At 36.6% G+C, this 20,706-nt stretch overlaps 1 protein-coding gene across 2 annotated transcripts in view; it reads left to right on the forward strand.

Annotated features, from left to right (window-relative positions):
* si:dkey-65j6.2 (pleckstrin homology domain-containing family G member 4B) overlaps nucleotides 1-20,706 on the forward strand; it is a 60,415-nt gene that overhangs the window by 27,692 nt on the left and 12,017 nt on the right. For both annotated transcript variants that reach the window (XM_067445555.1, XM_067445556.1), the window contains exons 14-20: nucleotides 1,157-1,457; nucleotides 3,702-4,149; nucleotides 4,692-4,941; nucleotides 5,025-5,108; nucleotides 6,374-6,598; nucleotides 9,303-9,473; nucleotides 9,717-9,894. In XM_067445555.1, coding sequence (XP_067301656.1) covers nucleotides 1,157-1,457; nucleotides 3,702-4,149; nucleotides 4,692-4,941; nucleotides 5,025-5,108; nucleotides 6,374-6,598; nucleotides 9,303-9,473; nucleotides 9,717-9,894 — 1,657 coding nt within the window. The remainder of the gene's footprint in view (nucleotides 1-1,156; nucleotides 1,458-3,701; nucleotides 4,150-4,691; nucleotides 4,942-5,024; nucleotides 5,109-6,373; nucleotides 6,599-9,302; nucleotides 9,474-9,716; nucleotides 9,895-20,706) is intronic.

The raw sequence follows: 20,706 nt of genomic DNA on the forward strand, positions 1-20,706 counted from the left end.
TCACAACAACCAATCACAGCAGTGGGCGTTTACACTGAGGTCTCAGAGTAGACATGCCCCTTAAAAAGGCATGAAAGTAAACTAGCCAAAGAGGGACATACCCGTAAATTCAAGCTTCGCCTTTCGCGTTTTAAAACTTGATTGCACGATGTCACCATCTTGAATGTGAAGAGGGGGATTGCCATGTTAATCTTGAACTAAATCAGCCACCGTAGGAATCAAAACAAAATCAGAATTGAGAGGAACAGAAACTAATATTCACTGGATGGTCATACCTTTACACCGCTAGATGGGGAAAATATCACACAGGGTAGGTTTAAGAACTAGTTTGACCAACTAGCAGTTAGACAAGAGGTAGTAATCAGTCTTAAAAAAAATTAAAATCTTAAATTTTTCCAATCCTTCATATGATGTAAATTACTTTGATGTAAATTTATGGTAACAATAGTTAACATTGAATTTTCAGCGTCATTACTCCAGTCTTCAGTGTCGCATAACACATTTCTGATTATTATCAATAATAATAACAAAAAGTTTAGTTTGTTTCTAATTGATTTTGGTGTAAACAGTGATCTAATGATGAAAACAAAAAATAAAAAAGAACAGTATTTATTGAAATATAAATCTTTTGTAATATTATAAATGTCTTTAGTTTTGATTTAATGCTTCCTTTCTGAATAAAAGTATTAATGTCTTACCTAAAATGAACAGTAATGAATAACGTGCTCCAAAATGCATGTTCTCTTTCAGGTTTAAGACCACCAGCTGAACAGGCTAACTTAGTGAAAAATCACATCGTGAGATCATGCTGCCATCTGGTGTTTTATGTTATAACTACTCACCAAATACAAACCTGCCTTTTTTAAAAAATACATCTGGGGTGCGTTTCCCAAAACCATAGTCGCTAACCTGTTAGCAACTTGATTGGTTGGCAATAGGAAATTGAATTGCAACCAACAAAGTTGCTAATTACTTTTTTTAGTAACTAACCAGGGGTCAGTTCAACAACGAAATGTGACCTGTTAGAACCTGCAGTAAATATTGAGATCAGCACAATATTTCATTTCTAATCAAATATTGTCTGGGATTAGACTTTATATCCATATAATGCTAAAAATCCCTTCAAAAAAACAAAGTCATCCATCATTTTCCCCAGGCCTCAGCCGTGGCCAGTGACTGCAGCAGATTTTTGGAACAGGAGCATTATTGCTGTTCCCCAGATGAGGAGAGCTGGAGCCGTCTTCACGCTCACCTGCAGAGGTTAGACGAGTTTTCTCCAGAGCACTTCCAGGACGTGCGAGCGCAGGCGTGCTCCAGCTCCAGGGCTCTGCAGGTGTGGAACACCGCCTGGATCCACTGTCAGGAGGTCCGGCAGCGGCTGGAGGAGAGACTGGCGCTTCTGGAAGGGGCTCAGACAACCGCCGGACGAGGCTCTGACTGGCCAGAGATGATTCCAGGTGAGGAGGAGCGTCTCTGCAAGATATAAAATAAATAAATAAATAAATGGAAAAAAAGTCACAATTCAGTCTTTTTACTCCCAAATAAAAGTTCACAACAAATTGTGAGCCTGCATTTTGCAATTTTGACTTTTTTTCTGAGTGTACTTTTTAAAGAGGGGGTGAAACACTCAGTTTCAGTCAGTGTCATGTCAATCTTGAGTACCTATAGAGTAGCATTGCATCCTGCATATCTCCGAAAAGTCTTTATTTTTTTTATAATTATATAAGAAAGATGCGCTGTTCCGAGTCTTTCCGAAAAAAGCTGAGCGGGTGGGGGCGTGTCGTGTGGGCGGAGCTAAATAATGACATGTGCAGCAGCGCGCTGCTATTGTGTTGAGTCGAGTGCGTCATCCCTAACAGCGGGAAAAAAACTTTATTCAAAATAAAAATATGGCTTTTAATCAGATACAGCCATACATCTATGATCCGGAATCAGACCCAGAGGCTGCAGTTGAACAGGAGCAGCAGCAAAAACGACTAGAGCAGGACGTCTCTATGTGGTACAAGTTATACACTAACTATATAATATGCTTAGCGGCTTGTGTTATTTACATATTTATACTTGAATTATATCGTCGTATTTTTGTCTTTGAAGGTGTACATGTGGGAAGTGCAGTTGTGCACGTGTGTTTGTGTGTTTACGCGTGGTTTGTGTAGACAGTAAGCGGACTGGTTTTGCACAGCAGGATTAGTTAGTGTTTACATAGAAAGACACGGAATAGTAGCGCATTTGAATGAAGAAGCGCGCTTATTTAGTTCAACATATTTCCCCACTCTTTGTGTATTGTTGTTTGGAGTGCTTTTACAATACACAAACATAAAGTTACACATATAGTGGCCAGCTAAACAAATGTAACTTACACGCACTACACATCGCATGCTCCATTGATCAATTAGCTATACGTGATCATGTTTGGGCTACTTGATGGGCATAGGCAAAAACACAGACATTTGAAGCAGTCTTACTCACCGCCTGCGGTTCTAACGTTGGGACCTTTATCGTTGGGACTGCTCCATCCTTCAGCATTAGGCGATCGGGAAAATCCGGCGTCGAGCTGGGCCTTGTTTATGAAACAGTCGGCACCGAAATGCAGCGAACAGATATAAACATTCGCGCAACTCAGTTGCTGATCCGGAAAAGCAAATTACATCCACTGTTGCCTTAACGCGGGGTTTTGGGGAATCTGTGCAGGACTGTCTTGGTCTGGCAACCAAAAACGCACTTTTTTGGTGACATTGTTATGTGCACATCACCTGTTTAGCATCCTACAAGCCAGCGCTTTGATGGGCGTAGCCTGTTGCTTTCGCTCTCTCCCTCGCTCTCTCTCACGCGCTTCCGGTAGAATTGTCCGTAAGGCCCATACAAGGAAATTCCGCCCCCATTAACGTCAAAGGGGACGCATGATCTCAAAAAACTTGCCGAAACTTATGACTAACCGGAAGTAGTATTTTTGACAAAGAAATACTCCCATCAAACGTCCACCTTAACTTTTGAAACTTTGTCTATGTTTAGTATGGGATTCCAAGTCTTTAACAGTGTAAAAATATCAGTATGCATGAAACAGCATTTCACCCCCCCTTTAAAATTCCCAACAGAATAATTCTTTATTTTGTTGTTGTTGTTTTTTTGCTACAAAATAAAAAATAAAAGGTATCAACTTTTTCTCTCACAATTCAGCCTTTTTTTACATCTTGAAATTTTGACTTTATTTCCTCCTCACAATTTTGTTTTGTTGATTCAGTCACACAAAAAAAAATAATTTATCTTGATCTCACAATTCAGCCTTTTTTCTTACAAATATGACCTTTTCTCAGAATTCTGAGTTTAAATCTTGCAGTTCTTTGTTTTATTTTTTTGTTTTTGACTGCAGAATACAGAAATGCGACTTTTTAATCTCACAATTTGGGCTTTTTCTCATTTTGCGAATCTTTTTTTTTTTTTTTTTTTTTTTTTTATTTCTTAATTCTGAGTTTACGTCTCACAATGCTCTTGTTTATGCCACATAATATTTTTTTTTAAAACATCATAATTACCTTTTTTATTTTTTATACCATGGCAGAAATAAGCTTCCATATTTGTATATTTCTTCTGCTGTACTTCTTCTAATATGTGTACGTTGCTTAATTGTTCTTTTTATTAACAAGAATAACTACACTGTGATGCATCTAATTTCTCATATTTGGTCTTATCGCCCACCCCAGTACAAGAAGAGCGGGAGCTTGTGCCCGACCTGTCGGAGAGCAGGGCGAGTCGAGCCAGAGACAGCATGCACGGTACCATCACATGCTTCAACTTCAGATCCAGCCACAAGACCCGGAGAGAGTCCAAAACTGCACAGACTGCAAAGGAAAATCCGGCAGACTGCGGTCAAAGAGGCAGAAGCGTTAGCAGAAAGGCATCTCCAGACCAGAAACCTGTCGTTGGCTCGGGTACGGTGGGCTGTCAGTGGTTCCCTTGGCAGCAAGCAGCGAACAGAAACATCAGCAAGAGATCCGAGCTCCATGTCACAGAGCCAATCTTCTCACAGGACCAGCGGTACGCCAGCTTCTGCTCACAGACGGCCTGTGAAGAGAGCGGCGTCGCTGGAGACGACTGGAGGACTGATGGAGAAAACCCGCCATCCAGCCCTGAAAGCCCAAACAGAACCATGTGAGTTGTACTGTGTTCTTGTGCCCATTTCAGAAGCTTAAAAACAACATCAAATTCTAACTTATTTGGTTTACTTCAATAAATGTTTCATGAGATTCATGATCTTTAATTAAAATGTAATTATTTTTCCGCTTTTGAAACAACTTCAACGTTTCAAGCTTTTAAACAGTAGTGTATAACGGGGAAAAATTTCTCAATATTTTTCATGTGCTATTTCTTTTTCTGTCCAAAAGCTTTCCCTGATGTCAGAAAGGTAAAGTTACGGTTATAAGAACAAATATAGGATTCTAAAAGTGACAACGCCGTGTTGTTTGTGATAGTACCACTGGAAACCATAATTGTAATTCTGATGGTAAACAAGATTTTACCATTATTTACATACCGCTATGTAAATAGTGTAGATTTCTATAGTATAACTATCATGATCATGACCAGCAAATTTGACCATCCAAAATAGATATAGTATTACCATGGTGCCATGTACCAAAAACATGGCAATTTAATGATTTTAGAACTCTATCCTTCTCTTTATTTCCCATCAGGAAGCTTCACCGGGTCATGGAGGAGCTCCTGCTGACGGAGGTGGAGTACGTCCGCTCTCTGGGCTACATCTTGACTCATTACTTCCCCCTGCTGGCCAGACCCGACATCCCGCAGGATCTGCGCGGTCAGCGCGGACGAATCTTCGGTAACCTGGAGAAACTGTACGACTTCCACTGCCAGCACTTCCAGCAGGAACTGGAGGCCTGTCAGACAGAACCGCTGAGAGTCGGACGCTGTTTCCTAAATCACGTAAGATGACATTTTAAATCACAGTCATGCTGCTTTCACTTCTTAAAACTTAAGGAATATTATTTTGAATTCTATTGAAACAGAGAGAGAGTTTCGGACTTTACGCACTTTACAGCAAGAACAAACCCCAGTCTGATGCACTCATTCAACACCACAGATACTTCAAGGTGAGGAACCTACAATTGGTTACACATAATAACCAATTGTATAATAACATAATAACATAATATATATATATACATACATACATACATATATATATATATATATATATATATATACACACACACACACATACACCCTGCTAACAAGACATATGTAACAACCCTCCGAATCACTGAATTCTTACAAACATTTGTGAAAGAATGGGTCGCTCTCAGGAGCTCAGTGAACTCAAGCGTGGTACCGTGATAGGTTTCCACATGTGCAATAAGTCCATTCCTGACATTTCCACACTACTAAATATTCCACGCTTAACTGTTAGTGGGATTATAACAAAGTGGAAGCCATTGGGAACAGCCGGAACTCAGCCATGAAGTGGTAGGCTACGTAAAATCACGGAGCAGGGTCAGCGCATGCTGAGGCTCACAGTGCCAGAAGTCACCAACTTTCTGCAGAGTCAATAGCTACAGACCTCCAAACTTTGTGTGTTCTTCAAATTAGCTCAAGAACAGTGTGTAGAGAGCTTCATGAAATGGGTTTCCATGGCTGAGCAGCTCATCCAAGCCTTACATCACCACCATAAACACACTCCTAAACGAAAGTCTTCGAAAGTTGAAGCTGTTATAGTTGCAAAAGGTGGGACAACTCCATATTAAACCCTACGGATTAAGAATGGGATGTCATTAAAGTTATTGTGCATGTAAAGGCAGGTGTCCCAAAACTTTTGGCAATATAGTGTATATCTCACTATTGTTTTAAAAGTAAGACTTTTAAAATATTTTTAAAAGAAGCCTCTTTTTTAGATAAAACAGTAGATAATACAGTAAAAACAGTAATAATATTTTGAAATATTATTGCAATTTCTATATGAACGTATAGTACAATTTAATTTATTCCTGTGATCAAAGCTGAATTTTCAGAATCATTACTCCAGTCTTCAGTATGACATGATCCTTCAGAAATTAATTTAATATGCAGACATTTCTGATTTTTATTATTATGAATTTTGAAAGCAGTTGCCCTGCTTCACAATTTTGTGGAAACTGATATTTATATATTATTTGGGATATATTTTTCATGGTTCTTTGATGAATGGAAAGTTCAAAAGAACAGCATTTTTTGAATTAGAAACCTTTTGTAACATTATAAATGTTTTTTTTCTGTCACTTTTGATCAATTGAATGTGTCTTTGCTGACTAAAAGTATCAATTTCTTTACAAAACATATCGTACTGATTTATGAAATCAAACCCATTTCCCATCCTGCCCAGCGTAAGCAGATGGAGTTGGGTGACAGCATGGATCTCTCCTCGTACCTGCTGAAGCCCGTCCAGAGGATCAGTAAGTACAGTCTTCTGCTGCAGGAGATCCTGGACGAGTGTTCCCCCGATCAGAGCGGAGAACAAGAGGAGATCAGGGCGGCTCTAGAGGTTGTGCGATTCCAGCTGCGTCACGGGAACGACCTGCTCACCATGGATGCCATCCGGGACTGTGATGTTAGTGGTGACATTTCAAGTTGGATTTTAATAACATGTTAAGGGATAATTTACAAAGAATTGCAATTTGGTCCCCATATACTGACATTTATTTATGGGGGCTGAGAAAGCTCAACACACAGCAACTGAAGAAAACATGCAAAAAACAACGACAACAAAAAAACAGTAAATTAATAAAACATCAACATCACAATGCAACCAAATATAGAAATGCTCTGCCAATACTCACAATGTACGCAAATACAGAAAGGTGCTGCAAATACTCACAACTCATCCAAATACAGAAACACGCTACAAATACTCACAACTCATCCAAACACAGAAACACGCTACAAATACTCACAACTCATTTAAATACAGAAACACACCACAAATACTCACAACTCATCCAAATACAGAAACACACCACAAATACTCACAACTCATCCAAACACAGAAACACGCTACAAATACTCACAACTCATTTAAATACAAAAACACACCACAAATACTCACAACTCATCCAAATACAGAAACACACCACAAATACTCACAACTCATCCAAATACAGAAACACGCTACAAATACTCAGAACTCATCCAAATACAGAAACACACCACAAATACTCACAACTCATCCAAATACAGAAACACACCACAAATACTCAGAACTCATCCAAATACAGAAACACACCACAAATACTCACAACTCATCCAAATACAGAAACACACCACAAATACTCACAACTCATCCAAATACAGAAACACACCACAAATACTCACAACTCATCCAAATACAGAAACACACCACAAATACTCACAACTCATCCAAATACAGAAACACACCACAAATACTCACAACTCATCCAAATACAGAAACACACCACAAATACTCACAACTCATCCAAACACAGAAAAACGCTACAAATACTCACAACTCATCCAAATACAGAAACACGCCACAAATACTCACAACTCATCCAAACACAGAAACACGCTACAAATACTCACAACTCATCCAAATACAGAAACACACCACAAATACTCACAACTCATCCAAACACAGAAACACGCTACAAATACTCACAACTCATCCAAATACAGAAACACACCACAAATACTCACAACTCATCCAAACACAGAAACATGCTACAAATACTCACAACTCATCCAAACACAGAAACACGCTACAAATACTCACAACTCAACTAAATACAGAATCATGTTGCAAATACAGATACACACTGCAAATACTCACAACAAAACTAAATATAGCAACTCTGCAAATACTCACAACTCAACTAAATACAGAACCGCACTGTAAATACTCACAACTGAACTAAATACAGAAACACACTGTAAATACTCAACTCATCCAAATACAGAAACATGCTACAAATACTCACAACTCATCCAATTACAGAAACATGTTACAAATACTCACAACTCAACTTAATACAGAATCATGTTGCAAATACAGATACACACGGCAAATACTCACAACAAAACTAAATATAGCAACTCTGCAAATACTCCCAACTGAACTAAATACAGAAACACACTGTAAATACTCACAACTGAACTAAATACAGAAACACGCTACAAATACTTGCAACTGAACTAAATACAGAAACACAATACAGATACACACTGCAAATACTCGCAACTCAACCAAATGCAGAAATACACTGCAATACTCACAATTGAACAAAATACAGCAACTCACTGCAAATACACACAACTCATCCAAATACAGAAAGTTACTGCAAATACTTTGTTTAGCTATTATAAGACATGGGTCTGGGGAGTCTGCTCTGTACTTTCTACTGCACAAGAGGCGTGATCAACAAGCATAATTAAAATGACTGTACGCAATTGGACAGTCCTTCAACCAATCAGACCACAAGAGGAGTGATCAACAGACATCGATCCATCCTTCTCCATCTGTCATTGTGTTAAATCTGCCAAAAGTGCCAGGTGGATAAGACAGGTTTGCAGAAATCAAATCGCCAGTAGATCAGGCTGGGTTTACCAAGTCTAACAAATACACACAACTGAACAAAATACAGAAACACGCTGCAAATACAGAAACACGGAGTAAATACTCACAACACAACCAAATACAGAATCGCACTGCACATACTCAACTCAACTAAATACAGAAACACGGAGCAAATACTCACAACACAACCAAAGACAGAAACACACTGCACATACTCAACTCAGCTAAATACAGAAACACGCTAAAAAAAAAAAATCACAATGCAACCAAATACAGAAATACACTGCACATACTTACAACTCAACTAAATACAGCAATTTACTGCAAATACTTACAAATCATCCAAATATAGAATCGCACTGCACATACTCAACTCAACTAAATACAGAAATGCGGTAGAAATACTCACAACGCAACCAAATACAGAAATACACTGCAAATACTCACAGCTCAACTAAATACAGAAACGCTCTGCGGATACTCACAATGCTCTTTTCTGGATTTGTTATTGTTGAGCCTTTGCAGCACATGTTGTCAAACTGAAGATGATGTTTTCTTAATTGATATTTTTTTCTATTTGCAGGCTTTTTCTTTAATCTCAGTGTTTTGATATCTCCCGGCCACTGTATTTATGACTTAAATAAAAATTTAATTTATATTAAACATAAAAATTGTTCCATAATACGCATGTTGCAATCATGATTTTGTTGTTCTGTATCTTCAGCTGAACTTGAATGAGCAGGGCCAACTGATTCGGCAGGATGAGTTCTGGGTAATTTTCCGTAAAAAACGTTCCCTCCGGCGAGTATTTCTCTTCCAAGACGTCATTCTCTTCACCAAGACAAAAAAAAACGACCGTGGAGATGATGTGTACGTTTACAAACTGTCTATCAAGGTATGTGTATGGTAATATAATAATTTTATCTGTTCTGTTTTTACCTTTGTAAAACAAACTGAACTCTAAGCATCAATACACAATGATTTGATGTGGTCAAAAACAGGGGGGTTTCTGGCAGAAACCTTACAAAACTACATTTAGGCATTTGACAGATGCTTTTATTTTTAATGTGTATTTCCAGGGAATCAAACGCATTCTGAAATCTTTGATTACAGTTTAAAACGTAGTGTTTCTCTGTAGACCTGTGAGATTGGAATGACCCACTCCTGCGGTCTGAGCGGCCGGAGTTTTGAGATCTGGTTTAGAAGGAGGCGATCCCAGGACACCTACATCCTACAGGCAGAGACACGGGACATCAAGGAGGCCTGGACCAGAGACCTGGAGCACATACTGTGGGAACAAGCACTGAAGAGCAGAGGTCAGTGTACGGCATATTATAATATAATAGAGAGAATAGAGGGCACCATGTGTCAAATTTGATTGATTGATGGGGTAATAAAAATTCCATAACCCCCCCCCCCCCTCCTTCCCCCCCTCCCTCCCACCGGACTGGACACCTGTTCCTGGACACAATTTCCGGACACCTGTTTTATGACTATCAGTTTGACCATCTGTTTTCTTACCACCCTCCTCCTCCTATACACCCCCCTTTCAAAGGAATTTATGACTGTTTTTGTAACTTTGTGTATGTGTGCTTTCGTAACTGTTTGAAAACAATCAAAGAATGTTTCAAATGTACTCTTGAGTGGGGTAATGTCATAGGAATAGCAGTGACAAGTATAAGATCATGGAAATCAGTTTTTATTAAACAAAGATTGTATTTCACATACATTTTAGATGTTTTTAAATGTTTTAAAAAACGTCTCTATTAAATACAAGGGTATGGTATGTTTAAAGATAAAGACAAGTTAAAGTTGTTTTTCTCTTTGACATACATGCAGCTTTTTGTTAAAAAAGTCAATGTTCAATCATTTTAAAAAGTAAATATAAAGACAAACTATAGAGTAGGTTCAAAAAAGGTATATGTATTAAACATATCAAAGAAACAAAGTACGAATAATGTTATTTCACTTACACGAGTTTTCTTTAGGAAAAAAACAATGTTTTCTTATGGAGCTTGGTGTAAAAGCGTCCTCTCTCTACGATGACAGAAGCGGAATGAGCTGTGGGAGCGTGTGTAAAGACACACCCCCAGTCTCCGCCCCTAACACTCCCACTGATCTGGTACAACGAATAAAAGTAAAATAAAAAATAAAAGCTAAACAAATAATATTAAGTTGTTCCACATTGGATTGTAATGTTACATTTTTATTTAGTTTAGACAAAAACAATGTTTTCTTATGGAGCTTGGTGTAAAAGCATCCTCTCTCTCCGATGACAGAAGCAGAATGAACAGTTTGAGGGTGCGTAAAGTTCCCCACCCAGTCTCCGCCCCTAACACTCCCCCTCAATGCTAGAGAATGCATCAGTTTAATAATGGTACATAAAAGTTAATAATACTAATTTTTGTTTTAACATGTGTTGTTTAGTTCAATGTAGTTTATTTATTTGTTCTTGGCTCTCTCAAGACTAATTGTCTCAAGTCTCACAGACACACACACACACACACACACACACACACACACACACACACACACACACACACACACACACACTTTTCATTAAAACAAAATAATATTAAGTTATTTTCACATTACATTTTTATTTAGTTTAGACAAAACAATGTTTTCTTACAGAGTTCAGTGCAAACGCATCTTCTCTCCCTGATGGCTAAATCATAAGTGAGATCCGGGGGTGCGTGTAAAATCATCCCCAGTCTCCGCCCACTAACACTCCCCTCAGAGCAGAAGAATGTATCAGTTTGGAGTTCAATAATGGTTAGTAATACTTATTTTTGTTTTTAACATGTGTTGTTTAGTGCAATTTAGTTCATTTATTTGTTCTTGGCTCTTTCAAAACTAATTGTTTCAACACGCGCACACACCCACACACAGCGATTCAAAATGAATAAAACAATAAAAGCAAATAAATTAAGTTTTTCAGATTACAATTTACTGCTAAATGTTTATTTAGTTTAGACAAAACAATGGTTTCTTATACAGGCTAAAGCAAAAAACGCATCCTCTCTCCCCATTGACAGAAGTGGAATGAACTGCCTGAGCGTGTGTAAAATCCCCCCCCAGTCTCCGCCTCCCTTTACACTCCCCCTCAATACAGAAGAAAACACCCAGTCTATACAGAGGTGAAGATTTAAATAATGGTAAAATAATTCAAAACAAATAATGTTTAAAATAATGGTTGTTTTTTAGTTAACATTTTTGTTTAGTTCATCATAGTTTATCTTTAGTTATTCGCTCTTAACTCTTTCAACTCTAATTGTAGTTGTAGTCTCTCTCTCTCTCACACATACACACACACACACACACACACACACACACACACACACACACACACACACACACACACACACACACATACACACACACACACACACACACACACACACACACACACACACACACACACACACACACACACACACACACACACACACACACACACACACACACACACACACACACAGATTTTAATTTTGGGGAAATAATTAAATTAAAGAACATTTGTAAAAAATAGTTATTAGCTTTAACAAAGTTTTTTTAACCATTTTTAGTTGATCCGCGAATTGATTATCCAGTCTTTGATACGATCATCCACTTCTTCCAATGGATTAAGTTATGCTCCATTGTTTGAGCATTGAGGTAAAACATTAAATTTAAAACAAATTTCAACTGTTAAAAAAGGATGTGCTTTTAAACTTTAAAAACGTGAAACGGGGTGGTAAACAATGTGATAAAGTTTGAAAAGTTTTTCACACATAGGTAAACTTTAATACTTTAAAGTGATTCAGATCTTTAAAACTAAAACGCAGTATTCAAGCATTGTAAAATGTTATCAGAAAAATAAAATGTATTCTGAAGCAGTAAAACCGATATGATTTTTTTTTAAATGTGAAACTTTTGAGGTTAAACACTTCACTCAGGGGTTGTTTTTATTAAAAAATCTTTTCACATAGGCCTACATTTGAAGAGTGGTTTCCCATTAAACACTAAACAACAATAAAATTGATAAAAACAACAACAAAAAAGTCAAGGTTGATGAGGGACAATGGTTTCACATGAAGTAAACAATTTCAGAAGAATTTCAAATTCAAATTTCAAACAAGATGTAATGCAAAGTTGAAATGTTCCATTGCCCAGAGAGAAAAGGTGAACGAGAGAATATCTGCAGTGTTTTTCCCACTTTTATTAAAATTACTTATGTACCGTCACACTCGTCCGTAAGAAAAGGTAAACATTCAACTCAGGTCACAAATATAAACAGAAAAGAGAAAAGTTCCCTTCTATTGCTCACCTTCCACATGCGCTGTAGTCATTGCATCCCCAAATTACTGTAAGTTACTGTTAGAGTGCATAAGCATTAGAGATATTACCCAGCAGTAGTTTAAATTTGTCCAACGAGCAGTTTTTAACATTTAACATCAAGTACTTTAATCTGTTCTGTTTGAGATGACATCACTCGCAAACGACACACGTTTGAAACAAGGATAGATCTGGTAGCTGCATTCCCCCCTCCCCAGCCAAAATAAATGTAGGCCCACGCAAAGACACACGCCAGGGTGTAGATTTAAACTGTGGTAAGAGAATTAAACCAAATATTGCTTTAAAAATCATTTTAATTAATTTAAAATTTCATCTTTTGGATCTTTCAAGCATCTAACCCCTAGCACAACACACACACACACACACACACACACACACACACACACACACACACACACAGTTGAACGTCTAAACTTTTACAACATCTTACAGAATGTAAATACTTTGTATCATGCTGTTTTGGATAACGAGAAAGGATGTCTGGTCGGGGGCTGTAGAATCGGTAAAGCGTCAAAGGCTGTAAAACATGTTCTAAAGATGTTTTGCGATGTTTCGCATCACAGCTCTGGTACATCTGCAAGGGTTTGGCATCGTGAACTCTAGATGACATTGTGAACTTTGGTTGGCATTGCGAACCATGACATATAGCCTATATAAAATGTAGGCTTCTCTCAAGAAAACACTATAAAAACATTATTGCAACTTTTGCTTGACCAAGTACTGTTATTTTACTAAAACAAGACAAAACATAGGATATTTTGCTTACACTCAGTTATTTTTCTCCCAGTTAGCCATATAGTTATTGCTTTATTCAGTATTTTTCAAAACTAAAACCATTATGCTCTTAAGCATTGATTCAACGAGTTGATTTAAACATTTATACATGTGTGCATGTCACAAAAGCAGAAAACCTACATTTCAAATGAATTACCCCCAAAGTGTATAAAAAAACCACAGGGTGTACCCTTTGATTACCCAGGAGTTGTGCTAAAATCTTTGTGCATATTTGTACACGGCTAAATATTTTGTCGGGGGTATGTCACACCTTTGTGATGAAAAGTTCCACACTCTTGTAAAGCTAAGATAAAATTTTCAAACATGAACTTTATACAGGAATTATGTGTATCTGTAACATCCGTGTAAAAAAGACCAAATAACTAAGAAAAGAGGCCAGGGTTGCCAACTCTCACGCATCTGGCGTGAGACTCACGCTTTCAGGCTCTGTCTCATGCTCTCACTCCGCCCAACTCAATCTCACGCCAAATTGCCAAACCTGCTTTTGATATTAAACAAAGCTATAAGCTTTATTTTTTTTAAATGTGTTTTAATGAAATTCAAACAATAAATAGCGTTTTGGCGCTAATGTGGCATAATGTTAAAGCCAGAGGCGTTGAAAAGCGGAGTTGCATGCTCTCGTCTCCCTGCGGTGCGCGCTGGTCACGTGGCCCATGAGCGCTCAATACTTCTAGCGCTGTGCCAATGAATTTACATGGCTTAAGCGGATACTCAACAGTTTCACCATATAGATGTTTGCTGCAAGTTTTGGTAAACAGTACAGCATAGTGTTAGTGTGTATTGATTATTAAGTCAGCCATATTTACAGGATCTTTTTATTATGGAGAGTGATAGAGATGCAACATTGCTAACATTAATGCTATTCTTGTATTTAGCCCTCAGGTATTCCTTACTAATTGGTCACACTCATACTCATTAAATTATATTTATTGAATATTTTGAGGAGATCTTTTGGTACTAAATACTATTTGTGCAACAATTATTGTCAATAAATGACCACTTAAATTTTTTTTCTTTTAATATTTGTATATATTTCTTCTAATATTTATATTTCAATATGTTTAGTAATTAATGTTAAAATAGAGAATTCCAATTCAAAGAGGACAAATACAGTCATTTTGTGGCAAAAAAAAAGGTTATTTGTAATGCCATTAACCAGTTGGTGCCTTATGGCTCTTTAATAAATATCCATGTATCTAATCTGGTTGCTCAAAAAAGTATTACAGTCTTTGCATTCTAATAAATATTTAGATATGATGATTAAACACTAGATTTCTTTAAATGTGAAATTTCAAAACTTGAATTACTTGCATCCTAATATTTTTAATGTATAATGATACTTATAATCTATAATCTATATAATCACTCACAAGTGAATATTAAGGAATGGCACATGTAATTTGACCCAAGAAATGTTTAAACTAGTGCTAAAACAAACATATTTTTTCTTATTATGTATAGTATATATACTATACAGAATCAAGATCAAAAGCATTACGCCCCCCCCCCCCCCCCCCCCGCGGCCCCAAAAAAATCTCACTCCAACCTGAACTTAAAAGTTGGCAACCCTGAAAGAGGCACAGTACATATTGTGAAGTACCAATTATAATCAATACACAAAATCCATTCGTGAGTAATTGTGAAAGTTTGTAAATGTGGTTTTTGTAATTTATGTTTTTTATTAGTCAATTTAGACAAGTTTTAGTCATCTTGTTCAGAAAGCAGATGACACTGTTCACATTTTATGTTTTTAGGTGAAGACTCTTTTTAAGAGCTGTCAACATTCAGTGTTTATAGGAATAAATAAAACATGTTAAATAAAGAATTTAAGTAATATAGTCTTTCTGTTTGAGAACGTTAGATCAAATTGACATTTCGCTTAGTGCAACTTTTTACATTTCTATATGATGTGGGATCGTTCACATGAAGTATCATGATGTTTTACACTTAAAACAATTACAACGGAATGACATCTGATTATTGCACTGAAAGCTACACATTCATTAAAGTCCAATGCTGTTAAACAAAAGTCCATGCTTTGGTAAAACCCGTAGACAAAAAATATAACAAAATGATGTGTGTACATCATACCATGTAAATTCAAGAGCACCCAAATAACAAAATATAGCTCAAATATACACCATACAAGACAAGTGCTATTTATAATGCATACTGAAAATACATTTAGTAGGTTTGTTACAAGTTTGTAAATGTGGGTTTACAAATTATATGTTATAGCATGACACTGTTCACATTTTCTTTGTTTGTTGGATTGTGTTCTGCTTTAGGTGAAGGCGCTTCTCTGCAACAAAGCAGTGTAAGTTCATGCTATTCCTCACACGTGATGAACGCAGACCTTTCATTTAAGAAATTTTTTTAAAAATATATGACTGAACTTTCTCTTTTAAGTAACCAGCATTTTCAAATATATATATTTTTTCCCCCTAAGTTGTTTAATGTACGCAAAATAGTTTCTTTCAACATCTTAATTGACATTAAAGGTTATAGTATGTTTTCAACTATTATAAACATCTTACCATCATCATCATCATCATCATCATGCAAATAAAACGACCATATATGTGTTAAAACTCTTTGTAAATTTTTGCTCTTCTGCTAATTTTCTGCTCGTTTGTTAGATGAACTATCCCACCACTGCTGTAATACATTTAAGAACTACGTTGCCCCCCACACTCTTTTAAAGGCTATGGATAAGATTAAAACATAATCTTTATACAGAAATTATGTTTGCACAAAAGTAATTTCAAGAGAGCAACTTATTAAAAAAGAAATATCATAAACAATTTAAAATGAATACAGAAATTCTCTCTCCTCAATCAATCAATCAAACTTTATTTGTATAGCACCTTCCAACAACCAAAAGGAGGACCAAGGTGCTTTACATTTAGAACAGAAAAATATCTACAATAAATAATATATTAATACATGAAGCAATAACCAAAGGAACAGTTACACAAAATACAAAAATAAAATTCAAAAATAAAATTCAAAGTGCCACAGTGCTACTGTGTGTTAAAAGCCAGTTTAAATAAATGCGTTTTTAACCTGGACTTGAATAGGGCCAGGTCTGTAAGAACACGCAGGTCTACTGGTAGAGTGTTCCAAAGTTTAGGAGCAGCAAAAGCAAATGAACGATCGCCCCACTGCTTGCACCGGGACCTCGGAACAACTAGCCTCATCTGGTCAGCCGACCGGAGGGCTCTGTTTGGACGGTGGACACTTAAAATCTCTGATAAATAAGGTGGCGCAAGGCCATTAAGAGCTTTAAAGGCAAACATTAAAATTTTAAAATCAACACGGTACCTAACCGGGAGCCAGTGGAGAGAACAGAGAACTGGACTAATATGGCTGTGTCTAGATGTACCGGTTAGAAGACGAGCAGCTGCATTCTGTACCAGTTGGAGACGATGGAGTGAAGACTGTGTGATGCCAATGTAGAGTGCGTTACAGTAATCAATGCGTGAGCTGATAAAAGCATGAATTGCCTTTTCCAGATCACTGCGGCACAGAAAAGGCTTTACTTTGGCTAAAAGTCGCAGCTGGAAAAAGCTTGCTTTTACTACAGAGTTAATTTGTTTGTTAAAATTCAGATCTCTGTCAAAGATCACCCCCAGATTCTTTATTGCCTCACTAACTTGAGGGGTTGTGCTTGATGATAAATCGTGGTGTAAAATAGGGGAACCAAAAATAATGTATTCCGTTTTACTCTCATTCAGATGAAGAAAGTTTCGTGAAAGCCATAGTTTAATCTCAGATAGGCAACTATGCAAGGAGTCTAGAGCTGAACCATCATTTGGAAGCACAGGCATATAGACCTGGAGGTCGTCTGCATATAGGTGGAAAGACAGATTGTGCTTGGCAATAATGGAACCAAGAGGCAACATGTACAGTGAAAATAGAACAGGGCCAAGAATGGATCCTTGTGGCACTCCAGAGGACAGAGGAGCAGTGGATGACGAAAATTCATTGATCATAACTGAAAAGCTCCTGTTGTTCAAGTAGGAGCGAAACCACTGCAGGACTGAACCCGTGAGGCCGACCTGTTGAGCAAGGCGGGCGATAAGTACTGAATGGTCCACAGTGTCGAAAGCTGCTGTTAGATCCAGCATCACCAACAGCACAGATCTTTTAGCATCAAGGGATGGGATTTAGCATCTCCTGGTCTGTTGTAAAGTTTATGCTGATTTGTAAATTACATTACATTATTTCCAATACTCGATGACACAGTTTACATTTTTGTTTCTTTTGTTTTTGTACAGTTGCACAGTTTGTAAAGACTACTCACTGAGCATGGTCAAACATGTTCATAGGAGTGAATTAAAAACACATGAACAAATACAGCGTAAAGAGAGTTAAAGGACAGTCCTTCTACATGAGAGTGTTTAAGACTAAACTAATTATATTTCTTTTAGGACATATTTCTGATTTGTCTATGATGCGGACATGACGCCTCAACATGAAAAGTGAGTCTAACCTTAACTAAACAACTAATACATTTCAAACTTTTATTAAAACTTTTCTAACTATTTGCACTTAAAGCTGTGCATCTCGCAGCAGTCATTGATACACATTTATTTTGTGTATGTCTCTTAATTAACAGTAGTAAAGTAAATGAATTACTGTTGATAAGTAGCCATTTTATTTGACTAAATTCACTCCACACCAATATTGTGACACCAGTGTTTTTAGGTGTCTGTCTATTAGGTCTTGTGCAAAAACAGACGTGTGTTTTATGCTTTAATATTTTGTTTTTCTTTATAAGAACACTGTAAACATATGGTAAGCTGTTTTATTTTTTAACATACCATACACTTCAATAATTAGCCAGGAACTGCAAGTGAAATAATTTAGAGTAATGTGAAACACACTCAGTCAGTCACATCAGAGTTGTGTTCTAGTTGATATTAAACAGCTATTGTCTCCAGCATGTTTATCAGTGTTTGCATGCTTAACAAAGTTTTACACAAGTCACAAAGATTTTACTGTAGTATACTCACTGACTCTGAAACCATACCAAAAACTTTATGCGTGTAACAGTTTGGAGACGTCTCATACATCTGATTTTGTTTGCATTTCTCCTGAAACACACTGCTTTTGAAATTGTTTACCAATTTTTAACATCACCATTCTCAATGCGCGTGTGTTTTCCTTACACTTTGTCAGGAAGAAATGTTTTTTCTTGTAAAACATCTATGCAGTGTTTGAACTCATTTAAGATCATTATTTTATTATTCAGATAATTCAGATTTTATTATGATTTATCTTTTTAATTTATTGATTTATTTATCTTATTTATTTATTTTATTGTATTTATACCTCCTAACAACCAGGGTTAGGCTGTGTAATACAGTTTTTGAGCACAGACATGGATACAAAAGAATAACAAGTTAAGATTTTTTATTTATTTATTTCATGCACATACAATATATTGATGAATACATGTTGAAGTAGTAAAGAAAATGGTAAAATGGCGGCATTAGATACAAACAGTCAAGCAATAATAATGACATTACTGGTGGCATTATCATCAATATCTTAGACATTACCGTCAGTTTTCCCATAGCCATTCCAGAAATCCACACAACTTCTCAAAATTCAACTTTAAGTCCAAAATAAACTGTGTCCCCTATTTGATGCCGAATTATTTGAATAGTTCCTAGAGTCCTTGCAGAAAAATTGTCCAGGCCTTTAAGGCTTTGAAGTTTGGGTTTATGGGTCAGATCCCCTAAAGTGTTATTAGTTGCAGAAGCTCTGTTTGCATCAGGTTCAGAAAAATAGGAACGTTGAAGATGATTTTGGCAGTCCATGTAACAACAGACAATGTTCCTTCAACCAAAAATTTGCTGTAGCACAGGAGTCCACGCAGTAAAATCTGATATTGGTACCCACAGAACAGATAGGACAACTCGGTTAAGCGATCAACTGAGCTCTGTGTATCTCTGTGAGATTATCAGGAAGCCTGATGGGCCCAGTCCTTCCCACTGGAGTGTGATGTATAGGGGAGGGATCATCAGGAAGTCATAAACTATATAGGATTAAGGCCACGGTGAAAACAGAAGTAGCATCCCAGAGAAGTTCTGCATATCTCACCAGAGAGATGTCTATTCATTTAACCAAAAGATTTAGGTAACATATTTTGTTTAAAGATTACAGGGTGTTCACAATAATAAACGTAAGGATATATTTAATTCTGTGCTTTAAGTTAACTTTTACCAAACGTTAGGAGATGTTAAAGTACAAACCTTTAGCACATTAAAATATATTGAGTAAAATGAAAATGGAACATGTTGCAAAAAACTTCAATAAATCCCGAATAATACACCAGCTGCTTTAATACACTTAAGATACACTTTAATACACTTAAGTGAGATTATTCAGTAAAAAGATTAATAAGACTGGTTCTTAGGAGGTATAAATACAATAAAATAAATAAATAAGATAAATAAATCAATAAATTAAAAAGATAAATCATAATAAAATCTGAATTATCTGAATAATAAAATAATGATCTTAAATGAGTTCAAACACTGCATAGATGTTTTACAAGAAAAAACATTTCTTCCTGACAAAGTGTAAGGAAAACACACGCGCATTGAGAATGGTGATGTTAAAAATTGGTAAACAATTTCAAAAGCAGTGTGTTTCAGGAGAAATGCAAACAAAATCAGATGTATGAGACGTCTCCAAACTGTTACACGCATAAAGTTTTTGGTATGGTTTCAGAGTCAGTGAGTATACTACAGTAAAATCTTTGTGACTTGTGTAAAACTTTGTTAAGCATGCAAACACTGATAAACATGCTGGAGACAATAGCTGTTTAATATCAACTAGAACACAACTCTGATGTGACTGACTGAGTGTGTTTCACATTACTCTAAATTATTTCACTTGCAGTTCCTGGCTAATTATTGAAGTGTATGGTATGTTAAAAAATAAAACAGCTTACCATATGTTTACAGTGTTCTTATAAAGAA

Source organism: Pseudorasbora parva, chromosome 6, assembly GCF_024679245.1.
Source record: "Pseudorasbora parva isolate DD20220531a chromosome 6, ASM2467924v1, whole genome shotgun sequence".
NCBI lineage: Eukaryota > Metazoa > Chordata > Actinopteri > Cypriniformes > Gobionidae > Pseudorasbora > Pseudorasbora parva.